This window comes from Nipponia nippon, unplaced genomic scaffold (genome assembly GCF_047370975.1).
Source record: "Nipponia nippon isolate SJK-2023a ecotype South Korea unplaced genomic scaffold, ASM4737097v1 scaffold_16, whole genome shotgun sequence".
In the NCBI taxonomy this organism is placed as follows: domain Eukaryota; kingdom Metazoa; phylum Chordata; class Aves; order Pelecaniformes; family Threskiornithidae; genus Nipponia; species Nipponia nippon.
In genome coordinates, this window is record NW_028262332.1 from 6,997,036 (window position 1) to 7,016,254 (window position 19,219).

Genomic DNA, 19,219 nt, shown 5'->3' on the forward strand with positions numbered 1-19,219 from the left:
TCGCATGTAGTAATTTCAGTAAATTGGAGAAGCTGCTAAATTTAAGAGAACCTGCCAGGAATAAGCTGGAAAAAGTTTAATGAACTAATTAAGTGATTTACATCTTGCCATACTGGAATAGACATTACTAGAAACTCGAGGATCAGAATTCCTTGGGAGCCTTTTCCTAGTAAGGCATTTTGCTCTTTGCCTTGGGAGTCTCCATTGTTGTGCCTTGTGGCTTTGTTCCCCTTAGCCTTGCTTGAATTTTTCTCATCTGATTCACCAGTTTTACCCCATTTGGGCACTTGGCAGGGTGTAATCTCCGAGAGTCTTGTTCTTCCTTCCCCAGCTGCATCAGGGAGGTGAAGTTTGCACATATTTGAAAAGCATGCTGCATACACATTCTGTGACAGGTGAAGCACTGCAATGGAAGTGTATTAAATTTCTTGTTGACTTGGTCTTGCTGGTCCTATTTTTGCTTTTATAAATATTAAATGTTGTTTCTGTGGGGGAAAAAATACCAAGGCTTATTTGACCGAGTGAGTGAGTGCCTGACAGCATCCTGACCAACTATTGTATGAGTGTGTTTTGTCTTTCATGTGATAAATACCCACTTGTCTTCAGAGGCTATGGCAGAAGTTAAAAGCCTGCAAACTTCAAACTTCATGGTGTTCTGCCATGTCTTATTGTCAGGTTTTATGGTTGTTTTCCTCTCCCGGAGGGTTTTTGTTAAAATCAGGCTCTTTAAAATATTTGCTGCAGAAGCGTTCAGTTTCTTTAGACTCAACATTTCCATGAGCCAATGGAGGGGAGAGCTGTGAGATCACCAAGCCTGTTTTCCAGGCTTGCCTGCCTTCCAGCAAAAAATAGGACATTTTAAGTGCAGCTCTCTAGCTTATGCCTGCTTTAATGCAGTGCGAACTATACAAAGCTCAGTCTGGCAGTAAATGTAAATATTGTTAAGGACAGTGTGGAAATCTGTGAAGTTTCAAGAAAAATCCAAAGGCTAGGTGTCTGTGACAGAAGCAACGTAAGGCACAAATCCTCCCTCTGTAAATTCTCGTAACTCTCAAATAAAATATAAATCAAGAACAGCAAAGGTAACTTGCAATAAGTCTCTTCCACTAACGCGCCTCTGTCTTGGGATAGGACTTGCTCTTCAGTTATACCAGACTCAATAGAAGTTGTCCTGGTGGAGAGGAGAGTATGACTAAACCTGAACTAAGGACCAGCCTGTTCTTTTTCAAGTAGGGTCAATAGCCATTTATCATCAACAAAGTGGCTTTCTGTGTATTCTGGGCTGGGCAGCCTCTTGAGCCCATGCTGTCGGTATGTGGGCTTGTCGCTGACAGTTTGTTAGATTTAAGTACTCTGTTTGAAAAGGTGCAGCCACACTTGGCAGAAAGAGTTGTCAGGCTTCCAGTCCTAATGCCATTTCTGGGGCATGAACACAAAAATATAAACAGTACAGTAGATGAGGTGGGGTGGGGAAGGGGAAAGGAAGCAGTTTTAGTTTTTTTTACTCTTGCAGTAAGTTATTTCATTAGCTCAGTAAGTTTGCTTTAAATGTGAGGTACTGAAGTGCTCTTCTACAGATCTTGGTTGAGAATGATGTTCATACATGCATGTGGGGGTAAGATATTTCCACTGGAGGAGGAATTGGAGGAAAAGCCATTAATGGTTTTGTTATTAATTCAGTAAATCCATCTTACTGAGTGTGTGGAGACTTAACTTTGTTTGTTCTTAACACCCAGCACAGCCTCAACATAGTGAACTGTTGTGGTAACACTGACCTACCTTTGCTTATGCCTTGGGATCTGGAGTTTCTCACTGTATCATGAGACAACCTATTCTGTGCTGAGACTTGAAGTCCTGGTTGGTTGCTTTTCTCTGCTTTCTCTCAGCTTGTGCTTCATGGCAGACTGATTCATGATGCTCTCCGTTAGAAGTGATTTTCTTCACCTAATGCATCTTTCCCATGCAGAGATCAGCTTTTTTGCTCAATGGCTGATCAGTTTTCACTCCAGTTTGCAATAGCTTGTAAAGGCTGGCTCCTGCCAGTATCACAGTGTTTCTTTTTGGGAACAAAAAACAGGAGAAAAGACAGCTGAGATCCACCACTGCGGAGGGCTGAAAATGCTTCTGAATGTTTAGCTATCTCTTGATACCTTGGATACAACGTGGGGGGGAACTATGAAGTATCTGCAGCGTGTACCACTGTGCAATGGAGTGTTCAGGGAACTCCTTTTGTGCCTCGTTTGTGACAGGTATCTCTCTGACAGCCACAAAAATTCTCTCTGGAGAGAGATGGTTTAGTTAGAAGGATCTGTTGCTTTTTAGCTACTGCTAGTTTCTGGGATAGACATGCAGTTCTCAAACTGCGGGTGAGGAACATTTACTTGCAGTATTGCAGGTCAGAACTGAAGTCTTGAGACTGCTCAGAGGACTAGAATGAGAATTGCACTGTGCTTGGTCTTAGTGCTGATACCCTTATTTTACCGGGCACTGAAACGTGTTGGCTGAACTGATTTTGAGTGAGAGGAATTGCCCATTGTACGCAAACAATCTGAGAAAATAAGGACTCAAGAGCTACGGCATACATTTCTCATGAGATGAGAACAGTGCTCATCAGATGGTCTTTAACTTCTGCTGTTGAGGAATCCACCCCAAAATCTCTCCCTGTTCTTTGCTGTCGTTGCAGGGTGGGGACAGTAAATGGCCTCTGGTAACAAATGACAGGACTTGAGCTGGCTGCAATTTCAGTATGTAGCTGTCTGTCCTTTCCCTCCATGAAAGTGCATCATTCCCTCTTAGCCACAACCTCTGATCATTTTGTCATCATCTTGGTGTGTAATGGGTTTGTAATTGTATTAAAATGCAGAGCTAAAAATCTAGACTGTGGGCCAGCTGTGAGTCAAGTGTTAGGACTACCTGGTGTCATGCATGTGCAAAAAACTTACTTATATATCCTAGTATGTCTGCTGTGCATTGCTGTGTTAGTGGCTTGTGTTTGGTTTGTAGTCCATTGTAATCTTCAGCTCCTCCCTGAAGAATTGGTACTTAGCCCCTTATTCTGTAATTAAAAAGCTTATTATTTCTGAAGAGTAAACTTTGTAGTTGTCTTGCTGCATTGTCCCATATTTTTTCAGACCATTACCTTGATTTGCCAGGATCTTTCTGCATTCTAGTCCTGTTCTCAAATATGTAGCTTTTAGTGTCTTCTGTGGATTTAATAAGCAAATTCTCTATTCCATTACCCAGGCAATTACTGAAAATACTGAATAGAAGTGAACCCAGGACAGACCTCTCTGGAACCACACTCAATGTTCTTTCATTTTTGACAGGAAACCATTAAGTACATTTCAATGCAAGCTTTTCCAATTATTTATGTATCTACTTTGATGGTTTTGTCTAGCTCATGTTTCCCCAGATGTTTTCGTGTGTGACTGTGGGGAAAACCTTTGTCAAAAGGGAGAACTTAGAGATCTACGTGTTCTCTGTGCTGATGAGCTCGACGTGATTTCTTCCAGGCAAATGTTTGCTGCTTACTAATTCCATCTTTCTCCTTTAAGCAACCTGCTTACTTTTCTCCCTTTTTTTTTTTTATTTCAATAGGGAATAAAGCTGCTATTTGATCTGAACTCTTTCCCTATTGCTTTAAACACAAGCTCATCTAGGCCCACTCTAAAGCGTCTGAACCACTGATGATCCCAGTACTGCTAGAGAGTCACTGAACACACCGTTTTGAGTAAATTATTTTTACAGTACATGTACAGAAGCTGATACCTAACGTGGAACTAAAGGCATTATCAGAAGAGTGTATCTGAAGATTACTTCTTCTCTTGGGTGATACTGTTAAAATGTTGTTAGCTAGTCTGATCAAATAAAGTATTCTTACATGGTAAACAGCAGGTGAAAGCCTGCGAAGACTGACAGGGGCATCTTTGAACAGGACGGTTTTATGTATGCTCCCAGGCATCCCTTGTGAATGCATTGAGCTATTGGCACTCTTACTTTCAGCATCCAAAATAACCCTTGTAGCACATTTGTGGGGGAAAAAAATACCTGTATGGAATGAGAATAATAGTGTGCAAAAGAACAAAGCAGACGTCTTGTGCATGTGAATAGCCTGTTTTGTATAGCAACAGAGAAAGCTCCTGGGCTGAAAAGCTTTTGGATAGCTAAGGCAGTTCTGAGAGGAGTGGTGCTGTTCTGGCTGGAAAAACAGTTCAGTCTGCCTAGTGTTTGAACGGTATTATGAGGCTTTATAGTTCAATGATCAGATTGCCATGACAAATCCAGACTTGGATGGTATAAAAAGGATGACCTCTCTCTTCTGTTCTGTTGCCATTCATTGAGTAATTTTGCTATTAACAGGAGTTGGTGTGCATTAAGCTAGTAAGGTTCATTTGGGGCACTGTCCACTGTGTGTGCGTTTATATAATACGTTGTACCTATTAAAAGCATTGCAAATGCAGAAGAAAGTATTTAATGCACAGAATTCAGTGTGTTCAACTGTATAGCAAAATATTTTGTTTTTTTTCAAGCAAGCTGCTCAAACTTTAGCAAATAACCACCCATTTTAACCATTTAACCACCCCTGCTATCTTCTTTCAAGTATGAGCAAATATTATTTGCTCATTTAGTTTAATGATAGATGGGGAGGGCCTTGAGGTTCTCAAGTACAACGGCCTTGCTTCCACCACCCATCAGTGCTGTGTCCATGATGATACTTGGCCTGCAAAATGGTAGCAATAGGAAAGGCCGAACATCATCAAGACTGCTAGGTCTTGGTAACACTAGAGAAGTGTTGTTTGATACGCGCAAGAGCACAAACCTGGGCTACTGGTGAAATGGATGTTACTGTTCAAGTTCGGTTCTCTGATGTTTCTCCCTTCTCTTCTAGGGTGACGACTTCTGGAGTAATGGAGGGCATGAAGAAGGTCAAGAAAGTGGTGAATGGTTCAGCAGAGCCACGGGGCGAGTGGGAAAGTACGGCATGATGGACTGGACTAAGGCAGCACTTTCAGAGAAACTTTTTTAATTTATTATTATTACTCTCAGTGGAAAGGGAGCAACTAGCACTCCCCAACACTGAAACTGCAGAGTGGGGTGTGTCTAGGGGGAGCAAAGCAGTGCAGAAATATAACTATTCCTCTGATCATAAGAAAATGGGATCTCTTGGTACCTGCAAGGAGCGTGAAGCTTTCCTAGGGATTTTGGGTAGCTTATTCTTTTTTTTTCCCCTTTCTGGATTGGTTAGATATTCAGAGTTGTTTGCAGCTGCATTCTTCAGAATGTGTAATACTAATGCGAAGAGAGACCTTAGTGTGTATGTAAACTATATATTTTATATAATGCTCATATATATATATATACACACTTGCTATGTAACATGTATGCTGGGAATTACAAGGCGTGTCAGAAGGTGGGAAAAGAAGAGATGTAAGTATTTTTTTTCTTTATAAACTCTCCTTTTGGCTTGGACAAAACGTTGCAAAACAAACGAATAGAAACAACTGCAGTTATTTGAGAGACTAAATGGGGTATTGGATCAGATGACTTCTGCCACTACTCGCATCAGTGGGAAAGTTGATAAGTATCTTCTTGTCTTATCCAGGCAGGTATCCACTTGAATATGTCAGGTTTTCAAATGTATTGCTATACAGGAAGCAAGTGACTGTTCTCCATTAAAAGCACTAGCCGTAGTGCAATAAGCGTTAACGCAAATTCTCCACTGTTCATGGAGTTGCTCTTGATTCACACCCACCTGACAAGAAGTACACAAGAGGTGTAAGACTGATGCTTGCTTTCTAGGGGTCTGCCATGCTATTGTAAACATTTTATTTCAAGCTGTGACCCAGAGCACTTCAATCTGTATCATAAAATATTTTCAAGGGATTTCAAAAGACACTCCTTTCTGACATGGTATAAACAGTACCGGAATCTCCAGTGGAAGTCTGTCTAGCAAATGTACGGCAGCATAAACCTCTGGTTCACCATTATCCTGAGTTACTTAGCCTCACTGGATGGCTACTTGTACCTCTCTGGCTACGTAGGATTAATGGTATTGCTGTTTGAGTTGGGCTGAACTGGTCAAAATGGTATTTTGCTGCCAAAACCAGGCAACCGCAGCTTCCAGTCCTAAATGGTTTTTGTCAGGAAAGGAGAAGGTTATGAGCAGAACACTCAATGCAGGGGAATATGGAAGTCTTAACTGTTAGCTGCAAACTTGCAGTGGAGTTTTTAGAGACATGTTACAAATGCCATGTGCGTTTTATCTGTAGTACTCTGCTATTGTTAGTAAGGCAAGCTGGTGCCCATAGCTGTAGTAGTAGTAAGGCATAGCAAATGATTGTTAATTTGGGGGAGGATGGAAGTGGTTCACTGATGTAATGAGGATAAGCTTTAAGAAAAATAAATCAAGTATAACTCACTGACCCACTGAAGCCTTAATATTCATGTAGAGACATTGATGTATGGTGCTGTCGAGCAAAGTGCTTCTGTCAGGGTGACAGGGGTAGTCATCATCGCAGAGCTTCGGATGTGCCAGCATCTTTTACAAAGGCACTTAGGAATTGCTTTTTTTTGACTGAAGGGACTACATCTCTGGGGCACAACTGATTAGAGGACTGTTAGCCACTAGGGTTTTTTATTCTTTAAGTTTAGAAGGGGGATTTCCTCTGGAACCTTGAACCACTTCTTCCTCAGTCCTGAACAGGGATTGTAGAGCTCTTAAATGAGCAGTCTGTACCAAGACTTGCGTTTTTGAAGTCCAGCATTGTTTTCTCCAGTTGCCACTTCTTTTCCCAGGTGGGGGGAAAAGTCCCAAAAGTAGTTGGTTCTATGCATCATGGAAACGGTAGAAATGAATCTGCCTGCTCTGATACCTGGAACTGCTTTCTCTTCTGATAAAGCATGAGAATAGCCCTCTTCTCTGTGTACAGAGTCCTCTTCTATGTTTTCCTCCTCAGCTGTAACTGCATGGTAATTGCAGCAGTGATGGTTTGACTTTTGCTGTCATTGTTTTGCAAAGATACAGTTTTTGTGAAAACAGAGAAGCCTACACAACTAAAAGGCTGTTAGGTGACCTGTGAGCCTTTCAGACCTTCTGTATGAAGAAATCTTCTGCATACTAAGTAGCTGAGGTCTGAGAAATTGGACTCCAGACAAACATAGGCAGTCCCAGCTCATCATACACTTAAATACAATAACTGAAAAACTCATCCCCTCACTCTTTGCCACAGGGACAGAGTAACCCTGCAATGTCACTGCATCCAAAGGGCCACTCAAACAGGCTGTAAACTTTGTTCAGAGTAGCCCATGGAGACTTGAAGTCTGTTGGCACTGAAGTATGTAGAGGATAAGGATTTGCTGTCAGGAACAGAACTGCAAAAACAATGTTAATCCAGACATGATGCTGTCTTAAAACCTGTTAATACCTTTTGCGAGTGAGATGTGAAATTGTGATGGGTGTGGCGTTTCACCCAGAAACATGAGGGGTTGTGCTGGGATCCCAGCATGGGCTGAGCTGGTTCCAAACGGCTGCCTATTCCATACCTCAGCATCAGTGGAGCCGCTGATTTGGCGAGCGCTTTTACCTTAGTCTCAGGTTTCTTTTTTTATACGCACTTTACTAAAGTTGCGCATGGTGTAGGTTTATCTGCCAAGTTGCCGGCTCACTAGTCAAAGGCCAAAAAATGGGTGACTTTTTTTTGTCTTGGCCTGAAAAGCCATGGCAGTACTCCAAAAGTGGTTTTAGAAGAGCTGTTTCCTAGTTCAGACCTGAGCTTTAGCAGTCAGCTGTACAACCGCCTTCAGCTGGTGCTTAATGCAGGATGCTAACCAGCAGTACAACAGTAACTAGTCAGACCTAAGCATTAGCAAAGAAAATGAATGTGGATGTACAAGTCAAAAAACAGAGTGATAGAAGATTCTTACTGTAGCCATTTCCAAAGTAAATTTCCACTTTCTCTGGTGGAATTCCTTGGAGCAGGTTGAAAAATTTTGTCTTGCAGGGTCGTATGATGGATTGGACAGCGGCTGGGCTGTTGGCGGATGGAGAGGATGGCTGCAGCCGTGCTCCTCACGCAGCACGGTGTGTGCTGCACCGCAAAGCATCGAAGGGAGGGCTGCTCCCCCCCTTCCTCCCAAGGCAAACCCACATCTGCATGACTGGCAAGTGCATGACTCTCTTGCTAGTGAAAAGCAGCAGCTTAGAGCTCACCGGGCAGGATAATAGCAGAGCTTGCCTTTCAGATGCTGACGGCTGTTGATCTGGTAGGAAGCTCTGTCTTTCACAGGGAGGGAAAATAGAAGAGCTGCTTGTGGCTTACAGATAGTTTTGGGATACAGCCTTACTTTCCTGTCTTTGCCTTTTACTGAAGCGAACAACTAAATCAGCCTGTGAGTACCCAGTGGTGTAATGACAGGAGTCCTGGAAAAGCAGGTCTGGTGCAATTCAGAATAAATGGCTTTGAAGGCATGCACGTATGTTGCTGCAGTGGAGTACTCGGCTCCCTCTGCAGACAAAAATGAGATCGGTTCAGTCTTCAGTTGTAATGCAGGTTCTGCCCCGGTAAATCCCTGTTGATGATGACGTGCAAATGCCACTGATGCATTCCTCCTGCCTGCTGTAACTGTTCAGCAAGCTGTCTTCCATAGGAAACCTCCTTGCAGTGCAACTGCCAGACTCTTGCATTCCTCAGGCTTGAAAATGTTTTCCTTGATGGTTCATCAAGAGGCGTACTAAAAGAAAGCAAGACATAATGGGGTCATCTGGAACATTGCTGCTGCTTGCTCAAAATGTAGCAGTTCGAGTTGGAGAAGCCACATGCTGTCCTATTAAGATGCTCTTTCATGTTGTCATCTAACTCAGCATGTCGTGATCTGTGCAGTGCATTGTTCAGGGTTTCTCTCCAGCCGAGTGCCCTGTTCCTGGATCTCCATGCTGGCATACCCTGGGAGCATGTTGTAAAAATTTGCTGCATTGCAGTATTTTGTCTTGGAGCTAGTAATGTGCAAGATGTATTTTTTTTTTCCGAAGCTAAGTGGACTCTCTCTAGCATGAGTGTGCATCCACCACGTATTCTTAAGCACTGTAACATTCCTTCTGGCCATGAAAGGGCATGTCCTAGTCACTCCAGTGTGCACATTTGGTGAAAGTCCAATGGAAGATTTTTAGTGTGTTAAGTCTTTTTTTTTCCTTACAGTATGCTCCTCTTAAAGAAGAGCTATGCAGTCTGGCCAGTGACAATCAAATTGACAAGAAAGAGGTTTTTTGTCTATTTGAAAATTGCCCACCTGCATTTGAAGCAAATATTAGGTATTTTTATGTTCTGTTGAGCTCTGAAAACTGAAGTTGCTTAGCTATTAAAAAAAATAATCAGGGAGTAGCACAGGTATTGAAGAGAAGGAAATCCTCCTCCTTCAGTCTACCTGGTTTGTCTCCTTTGGTTTGACCTGTCATGATAGCTAACAGATTACTGGTACTTTAAAGCGAATGTGTTCTATTGATTCTATGTTATGCCCTCCATTTCAATCATAAAACGTTTCCCCATTTTTCACCTTGGTAAAAAGAGCGTGGAGCTGTGGGCTGCCATAGATGGAAGGTACGGTGATACCTGAAAGGGGACTGACACTGTCCAAAACCTGTGATCTTGTGTTTAACTTCAGTAACCTGAATGTTTCATGAAAACTGAGGTGGTGCTCCTCAGAGGCACTTGACCAGTGGTTCTTTGTGTTCCCTGGGGTTGATGTGCTGGAAAACGTTGTTCTAAATTGGATTAATTGGCCTTGTCTCGTAGCCGCCGGGTACGATGCTGTTTTGGGCTTATTAATCACTTTTACTTAGCAATATTGGGAGGCTGTGTATTTTCCCCCTTACAGTTTCTCGCGTGGATATAGCAATGATCCTGTAAGAACTCCGCACGATATGTACTTGCAAGCGGCTGGAACAGGATTTAAGAAAAATACTGCAATATTCATTTATGTGTAAAGTGACTGTACTGGAAGAAAGCGGCTGAGAAAAGTGTTGCTCCTTGTAGGTTGACTGGCTCAAGAACCCATTTATGTTTTGACTGCAGCGATCCTGTAGAAAGGACAATTCTTAATAAATATTTCCCTGTGGGATTTCACTCGGCGTTCTGCTCTCTGTGTAATAAAATAGAGCCGACCTCCACATTATCAGAAGCACTTCGTCTCGTAGCTAGGATACTGGAGCGTTGGGCTGGTACCTGTTCTGTCAAAACAGAGTATGGGTCTAAATAGCTTCCCTTTCCCTTTAGTAACTATTAATAATTAATTCTAGATCCTCTTGTGGCATTAAGCAGCTTTAGGGCACCTTGTACACTGTAGCTTTGAATTCGTTTAGTAAATGACCTCCAACAGAACTCAAAGACTTTCCTGTGTACAGCAAGGTCCAGTTCCAGGGGTTTTGGTGACCTGTAAATATCCTGTTCCTCAGTTCATGTTCAGATGTACAAATGGATTTTTTCAGTATTTTTTTAAACTTTATTAAAAGAACAGCAAACAGTATTTGAAGAGAAGCAAGGTAGATACAAATCAGGGTGGTCTGTGTAACTTGGTTTCCCTGCTGTGATGCAAATGTGTAAAATAAAGATTGACCAGAAAGAAGTTTAATGCATCTCATTTTCTGCTTCTGAACTGCTAGCAGCCAAGCTGACCCGTTGACTCCAAAGTCTGCGTTTCCCCATGCCTAACTGCCATTGGCATCCATTAACATATGCATCATGGATACAGGGCCAAATCACAACAATCTCGTCTGCCTGTAGTCTATGGGAAAAGCTTTCCTGGGGGTGACACTGAGGTGCCTTGCCTTGAGCTGAAAGACCTCCGGGTACTACAGCTGTGCTGGTATGTGCCTAGCTCCTCTCCTCGTTTTGTCAGCTGAACTTCTGCAGTAGTTTCTGCTTTGAACCTTGGTGACTAGATACAAATTAAGGGTAGAAACCTGTATTTTTAAGTAGTCTCCTTTGTGGATCTGGCCACGTTATCGCAAAGGGCTAGGTCCTTGACCTGTTTGTTTTAGGCTGGACTGGGGGTGACTTGGGACTGCTGTAGCTGTTCTCTTCCTGAGCTGTTGGGACCTAACCCCATGTTTCGGTTCTGCAAACTGGTTGGGTTGGCAGGGATGAGGAGGGCAAAGTATTTCTGTAAAGTGCTTTTCCTGACAATCCCCCGCCCCTCAAAAGCATATGTCCTTCATCACGAAATGGAGGTCTTCAAGATGTTTCTTACAGTTTAGCCTATAGTTCTCATCCTACCACAGAGGGGTAATGCCAAAAATAGCCTGTGTCTTCTACCCTGCAAATCCCAAGCAGCCAGTTCTGCATTGCCTCAAGCCTTTGGGTGGGTGGTGTTTTGCCAGGGAACTAAACTATAAAAAGTACATGGGTTTTGGACTTAGTAATACCCTGCTGTAGAATAAACCAAACTTGAGGTGATGGCTGGTTGTTGCACTGGGGTAGCTTCTCTCTCTTTCGTGCAGGTAGTTCTTGGATGTTCGGTTTCTCCAAACTGAATATCCTCTGCTTTTTCTGTTGGTTGTATATTTGGCCTTAAAATATCTCCCCTTAAAGCGACAGCAGCCAAACTCATCCCTGCTGTCAGTGCGCAGCGCTCCAGCGGAGTTAGCGGCACTGGGCTAAAAAACCGCTCGGCTGTAACGAAAGGTGAAATGTTAGGGGAGGGCTGTGTAAAGTGGGACTAAATTGTGGGAAGACTCACTTGAGATTGAGACCAAGTATAGGTTACGTGGGAAAAAAAATCTTGCTTTCTGACTACCTTCTCCAAGGAGAGACAAAAAGAAAAAGCCCCTAATTGCACCAGAGCTCCTGGTACTTAAGGTGTATTGCAAGCAGAGATTGTCTGGTAGAATTACATGGGGGGGAGATAAACAAAACCAGAGCCCTAACACAGCTCTCCTCAATGTGCTGTGTTTGGATGCAAGTTTGTAGGTGTTTTCCTGCCCGGAGGAGGTAAATTGTTTTGTTTGCTTTAAGGATTTTCTTCTAGTGTCTGAAATTCTGAGCTGTCTTGATCATTTGCTGCGCCTTGTTGCAGTCCAGGCTGCCTGCTGTCAATGCTCTTGCTCTAGCAAGATTATCTTCATGACTGCAAAGAGCTGCCTTCTCTTTAAATCTTGCTTTTACCTTCCTTTGCCTTCTGACTGACAGACTCTAATGAGGAGGAGCGTGTTGTAGTGCCCTGTATACTGAATGGTCAATAAAAACAAATTGCTTTGTGCAGAAGAGGTAATAATACAGCTTGTATTGGCACAGCTGATCCTGATACTGGGGTCCTCAGTTAGGAGACGAGGGCTTTCATGTGTCTTAAGGAACAACAAATGGATGTCAACCCTTTCTTCTCTCCCCTCTCATCTGTGGAGAGTAATGTCACTTGGGGTGACACCGCTTTCTCCTGACTCTTCTCCCCTGGGGAATATTTTTAGTGGGGTGGCTGAGATATAATGCATGAGATGGCTCCTTGTATTGCTGAAAAAAATAAACAGGCCTGCAAGGTGAGGCTGTTACAGTGGTGGTCGGTGGCATAGGTGAGGATCGAAATGGAGGGGATAGCTTAAAACTCCTTTTACTGCTCCCTGTTGGGATGATTGCACTGAGCTCGGTAAGAGGCTTCCAGCGTCCTCAATGAGGGGAGCTGTGAGCAACGTGGGTCTCCTGTGGCAAGGGTAAATATATTAATAAGGGTTTTTTTTGTCCCTGAGGACGCTGTTTTGAGGTGCTGATCTTCTTCAGTTCCGAGTCGTTTTTGTAGGGCATCCCATTGGCATCCTGTTGCCCTAAGAACATGTACGCGCCCACCGTTTACCACGGGGTGTGGAAGAGCGATGGTTAGTGCCTCAGCTGCTGCCTGGCTGGAAATGCCTCTTCCCCTGAGCTCTCGGGCTGCTTTCGTTCTGCTGGAGCTCTGTGGAGTTGGAAGGAATCCCACCCCCAGCACGGCTGTGAAGGTATCGATCTGCATCCCCTGGGAGAAGCCAAACTTGTTCGGTTTGGGATGGATCTCATACCAGGAGGCGGTAGCCAAATTGGAGGGGCTACAAAGAACAGCTGCGGGGACTGAGATGAGAGAATTGGGCAATGACAGAAGATTACAAGAATTAAAGCTGTAAGCCTGACTAAGTGATGATTAAAGAGAGCCAAGAAGATGTTGCAAGCTACAAAATGGCTGCATGGGGGGGGAAACTGCAGAAATGGGTGGGGAATTAATTCGTGTGGCTCAAGGCCTGAGCTGTGGAGAGGTGAGATGAAATGAAAGCAGAGGAAGACGAGGTGTTAGGAGAAACCTTTTGCCAATGAGATGGCTTTGGCTGCAAACAATCTCCCTGGAGAAATGGAGGCAGCTCTGTGGTGTTTTACATAATCAACACTAGACTGGACAAATCACTGCTAAATATACTGTAGGGAACAAGTCCTTATCGGCTGTGAGCTGGACTAAATGCCTGAACAGGTCTTTTTCCATTTGCTTATCTCTGTGTGAAGTATATTGCATGCATAATTTCTGGTTTGGGGGTCCGCTTTTGGTTTACTATTAAACCTTGTCGATGCCTTGAGTGAGCTCGGCTGCTCCATAAGAGGAACATAAAAGTACAACGTTAAAATGAAGCTGGTACGTGTGTGCCCTAATCTGTATTCATGGCAAGTCAGGGTTTTAACCGTTGTTGTGAGCAGAAATATCTGCTGGGATTTACCAAGCACACGACGCCTGTGTGTTGCCATGAATCCTTGTGGGAGGCAACGGTTCAACCTCTCATGGCAATGAGATTTGAAAAATAGGTACAGGTTGATTTTGAATGTTTGAATGCTTTTTTTTGGGCGGGGGGGGGTTTATGGGTTTTTTTGTTTTGGTTTTTATTTTGGTTTTTTGTGTTTTGGGGGGGGAGGGTGTTGTGGGGGGTTTTTTGTTTGTTTTTTTTTTTTTAACTTGATTGCAGGGTGGGGTTTGGGTGGACAGACGTCACTGCTGACGTTGCAGTTTGCTTACGAAGCTTGCTCAAGAGGCTCGTGTCTCGTCTTAAAACCAGACCAGGTGAGCAGTGGCCGGTTCCTTGGGCTGCTCCAGGGCAGCGTCCCTGGTGGGGTGGTGTGTGCTGCAGGCAGGCTCCACGCACCGAGGGGCTGACGATCTAATAGGACTCAGGAGTAATCTTGGAAAGAGCCTCACTTCTGTCCAGCTCGTGGCACGAAAAGCACCACCGCGACCGTTCCCTTGTGCCCGCCTTTGCCCATTCAATGCTGAGCCCTCACGAGCTACCTTCAGGGCGAAGATCTGGGCAGGAAAGCAGACAGCTGGCAGCTGCATACCTTCCCTTTATTTTGAAGGTTCTTACGTATATATATTTCTAAAAAAAGCTTTGTTCTGTTCCAAACCCCACTCTTGCAGTTTTAGGGACACTTCTCTCAAAGAGATTTTTTTTGAGTAAAGGCATCTGCTGAAGCTGGGCAGCAGAACTGGTGAACGGTGCTCCAGTAACCCCACGCATCGCTCCCAGTGTGCAGAACAGCCTCTCCAACCCCGCTTTCAGCCCTGACGGCGCTGGTGGATGCTGTGGGGCGTCTTGGCTGCAAAAAGCTGCTGCTGCCTCTGCGCCTGTGATCTTATCTCACGCAGACGCAACCGTCCAGCACTTGCTTGGTTGTCGTTACGAGGAGTCTTTTTATTTTCTGTCCCTGAACAAATGCGCTGCCCGTTTCTAGTATCGAGCCTTGTTCGAAGGCTGAAGGCAGCTGGGCTGAGCCCCGCAGTTCCTGCGCTGCAGGATGAGCGTGGCAGGAGCAGAAAAAGAAGGTGGTTTCCCAGTTGCCAGCTGTGATTTGTGATGTGCCACGAAGGAAGAGCGCGACACCTCCTCCTGCTTGGCTGCGTCTCAGCCAACTGCTAGCTCCGCACGGCAGGCAACTGGGAGAAGAGCTGATGAGTTCGCCACAGCCGCCCTTTCCAGGTTCCCACATTAGCATAACAATTCCAGCCCCAGAGCCTGTAAAGAGAATATAGTCTTTAAAAAAATACACTAGAATTTAACAGAGGAATTAATAGCATAGCAAATCGTAACACTCAGCGCCTCGGCTGCATGTCAGTCTTGAAAGACAGCTGTATGTGCAGCCTTGGCGCGGTTGTGCTGATTTCCAGACCTTCCTCTGCATTTGGCCATCACTTCGCCATCTGCAATTCTGTTTCCTGGGGAAAGAGCCTGCAGGGCACCATTCCCGCTGCCATTTACCCAAAAAACTGGTATGTTTGGTTTCTGTTGTGTTTTCTCTAAAGCCATGCTATGTATTGGCACTAAAATGCTGTGCTAGCTGAAATTAATTTATAACGGTGATAGCCAGTAGGGCTGCTAGAGTTCGAGCCACAGTGTGGTTTGGGTTATAAATCTTGATTTCTGAGGCTTTCTTGTATGTAGCTCAGTTATCAAACCAGTTACAACGATAACTGCCGGCGCTCCGTGTTTGCTGTGGCCGGCAGTGAAAGCAGGGGCGAAGCAAGAGCAGCACCGCTCGCGTCTTGTCAAGCTTAAAAGAGCCTCAGAAACGCGCTGGTTGATGAGCTCGAAGCTGTGGAGTCCCATCTAAAGCTGCCCCCAGTCTTGAAATCATACACGTACGTAAAATTGTTGTAATCTGAGATTCGGGTGATGCCTGAGAAGCCGAGGCACGGGCGAGGATGTCCCCAGGACTAGCCGATGCATACCGGCGGTCGCCATTTCTGGCTGTTGCACCAGGATGTTGAACTCACTCTACTGGCATTTTTTTTCAAAAACCCTCAAAAAGCAGCTATTTTGGTAACTCTCCGTGCCAGCAGTGACCACGGCTTGTCTGGTGGAGCAGCCAGCGCTGATGCCAGTAATTTCTTTGGCTCTTTTTCTGACTGAGTCAGATCACTTAAGCATTAACGTTAAAATAGTCACTATTTTTGTAGCTGATATAATTAATCTCCTGTGTGTGTGTGTATGTTCCTTGCCCATCCCGGGCTTTGAGGCTTCACCACTCCCCTGCTGACGGCCTCCCTGCTTTGGCACAAGAAAGCTCTTAGCAAAACTTGGCTTTTTCATGAAAAAGCACAACGTAGGGGCTGTGTGCGCTCCGCTCGGTGAGTTCACGGCCGGACAAAGGCTCTTTACCTTTGCTGCTGCCGTCTCCAGCGCCAGATTGCTTTTGGAGCACCTTCTCGATCTGCTTCTGCGTGGGTGGATGTGGAAGGGGGATGTCTGCGAGCCGGCAGGTCTGGGGGTAACACTGGCCCCAAAGACGGCAGCAGCAGACGGATGGATGCGTGGGTTTAGCGATGCGCTAGGGAAAAGGGGGTTGGTGAAGCCTGAAGCAGGAGTGGACCCTGCATGGGGCCTCATCCAGCCCTGGGAAGGGCAGGAGAGAGGTAGGGGATGAGTTGAGCTGAGCCGCCCAGCTCAGGGCAGCTCCTGCATCAACCTACATCCAAGAGTGCAAGTGCGGGATACTGGATACCACCCCATCCCCCATTTCCAGCCCCACTCATGGCTCCAGCCATGGCTGAGGTGGGGGCCAGAGGGTGCTGTGCTTTGGCTGCATTATAACCACTGATTTTTTCAGGTCCGAGCACATCAGCAGGGAGGGAGAAAAGGAGGAAAGAAAAAACCTCTTGCGATGAAGCAAAGCGAGCAAGCGCCCTGGAGCGGGGGGGGACCGAACCGCGCTGCTTGCAGGCAGCGCTATTCCCATGAGGTGACTGTAATCCTGACGATTAAATCAACAAGGATGCGTTGGGGAAAACCCCCGTGATGGTGTCTGAGGATGCTTTATTAAATGCACGCAGCGTGGCGAGCCCACGTGGAACAAAGGCTGCGTGGCTGAGCCTGACAGACTTGCTGTGTCCTGGGGAAAAAGAGCTCAGTGGTTTTATTAAACGCTTTTAAGTAAATAGCCAAGGAAGAAAAAGCTTTCTGCAGACACAGGCTCGGCTGCACAGCCCACGCAGCCAGCTTTTGCAGTCAGAGCGTGGAGCGTCCTCAGATCCCATCCCAGCCTCCGGCGCTGGCGTGGCAGGAGAGGCAGCGGCTTCGCTGTAAGCAAGACCCTGCTCCGACCGCAGCAGCGACAGCGCATACCGCCCAGGGAACGATCATTTCCATGGCAGCGCATTGCAATACGGTGAAGAGACGGTGGATGCACTGCGAGCAGCACATGCAGTCGCTTAATGAAAAAGCCAGCTCCGGCCAGGGCCGGGCAGGCTGCAAGCTCGGGCTGCAGTCGCTGGCGGCGGGGAGGTGCGAGTGCTGCCTGGGCTGCAGAGGTTTTCTTCAGAAGAGAAAGACGGGGGGATTTGCAAAGCAAAACTGCTCTCAAGGGCTGGCCCTGCGTTGGATTTTCCTCTCTGAGCAAGCAACTCGGCTCCTTCCCTGGCGCACTGACCGCATCCAGCTGGACAGGATTGTTTTGTGCCCCAGTCACTGTTCACATTCCAATCCCGCCGGCCCCAGGAGTCTTTCCGGGCTGGGGCTGTGTTTCTCTGGCTGTAGAAATGTCACTGCATCCCAGAAAATGCCACTAGCGGTGTTATTTAAGCAATAATAGGGTTAAAGCTAATAATTAGGAAGAGAAAGTGACTGGCTTGCACAGTTTCCGATTACTTTTCTCCTCTCGTCTGTGTGATCTGAGGTCTCTCTTCAGCGTTCCCCGTGGTGGAGGCAGGGTAGAGTTTTAAATAGAATTGAATCCCTTTAACATCAGTTTTGCATCAGCAGAGCTTGTGCTAAAATGCCGGTGCTGCACGGGGAAGGTTTGGGACCTTGCTGATCACCCCCGCGGGCGTGGGACAGGTCGTGCTCTGCACACAGCAGGACCCCCCCGCTGCAACGCGGTTACAGCCCCGTGGCCGCAGATGAAGGGAAATACTGCAAAAATTGGTATTTTGCTAGTGGGCAGCAAAGGAAGGGGCTGCACAGGGCATTTTGCAGCAGATTTGAAGACCAAACTGAAATCTGCCGAGGCCTGTGCCTGAGTCGCAGGCAGGCCTTTGTCCCTAAAAGCCGTGCAAATATTGGTAGCGACGGGGAGGGATGCTGGGGGGACAACGCGAGCCTCGCAGAGCTCTCGCAGCTGCAAATGCCGAGGCGCTCGGTGCCGTTCCTCCTGGTGGTCCCCCGGGGTGTGCCGCTGCTGGGCGCCCGAGCTGGGGCATGGTGATGGTGGTTTTCTACTCTCCTGCCTTAATGAGCTCATTCGTGGAAAGGCTGGGTAATAGAGACTACACATTTTAGAAATATCTCCCTGGGGAATGTATCCCTGGAGAAGTGCCAGGCAATCCCTCGCTGGTAAAAAAAAAAAAGTGTGAAGATCGGCATTGTATCAGCCATGCTCCTTCTCCCCTTTGCAAGAACCCCGGGTGGTTTGCGTTGTGCTCTCTGCAGCCTCGCAGCCAGGTTTTACTGTAGCCAAGCACGGTTTTTTTCCCCTCCTTGGCTGCTACCACAGAAGTCCAGGCATGCCTGGGCAGCTCCAGCGGGCCTTCATTGCAACACAGGCGGGAAGAACATGGTATTTATCATGTGCATCGGTACAGCTAATGAATGTGTGCACACATCCACAGAGAGCTTTTGTAGAGGCATAAAGCCCTGCATGGTTTTGAGGTGGAAAAGAGCCGAGTGCTGCTGCTTTTAGCACTTGTATGGTTTCCTGGCTGTGCCGCAAACCTGCTGTAGGTTGAATCCGTGGGGTTTTTGGAGGGATTGAACTTGGTGTCTATTGCAGAGTGTGAGCAAAGGCTCACGAGAGTCCTGAGGATCCTGGGGTGAGAGGCACAGCCCTCAGCTGGGGGCAGCCAGGAGGTGACGATGCTTCTTCCAGTGAAGGTGCTGGTGTCCCCCCAAGGTCATCCCCGTCCCCCAGGCCCTGAGCTCAGCCTTGCTCCAGGCTGTTCCCTCCGGAGCTCCCCATCCTCCCGCTGCCCACCAGCCCTCCAGGCAGGACCACGACCTCCAGGGACCGGAGGGCTTGGCAGGCCCCCAGCTGAGCATCGGCCCCGGCTGAGCATCGCCCCCGCCCCGCCGCCCCCTTCCTCCTCCCGACATTTTACCCCGGCTTTTCCCCGCTGATCCCTACCGCTCCGGCGAGGGAGGGTATCCCGGGATCCCCCTCCCGCCCGGGGGTCCCCGCGGTTTGGAGCGGTGGGGCCGTGCCGGAGCGCCCCCCCCCCCCGCTCCATCCCGCAGCGCGGG

The 19,219-nt window shown here is 46.6% G+C and overlaps 1 protein-coding gene across 2 annotated transcripts in view; it reads left to right on the forward strand.

The window, feature by feature from the left end:
- The window catches only part of GPR107 (G protein-coupled receptor 107), a 40,156-nt gene extending 29,539 nt beyond the window's left edge, over positions 1-10,617 (forward strand). Inside the window, exon 19 of one of the 2 annotated variants that reach the window (XM_087752509.1) lies at positions 4,889-10,617. In XM_087752509.1, the coding sequence (XP_087608635.1) occupies positions 4,889-4,985 (97 nt within the window). In that variant the 3' untranslated portion in view covers positions 4,986-10,617. The remainder of the gene's footprint in view (positions 1-4,888) is intronic. The other variant, XM_087752510.1, reaches the window with a different exon arrangement.
- Positions 10,618-19,219: the final 8,602 nt, after the last annotated feature.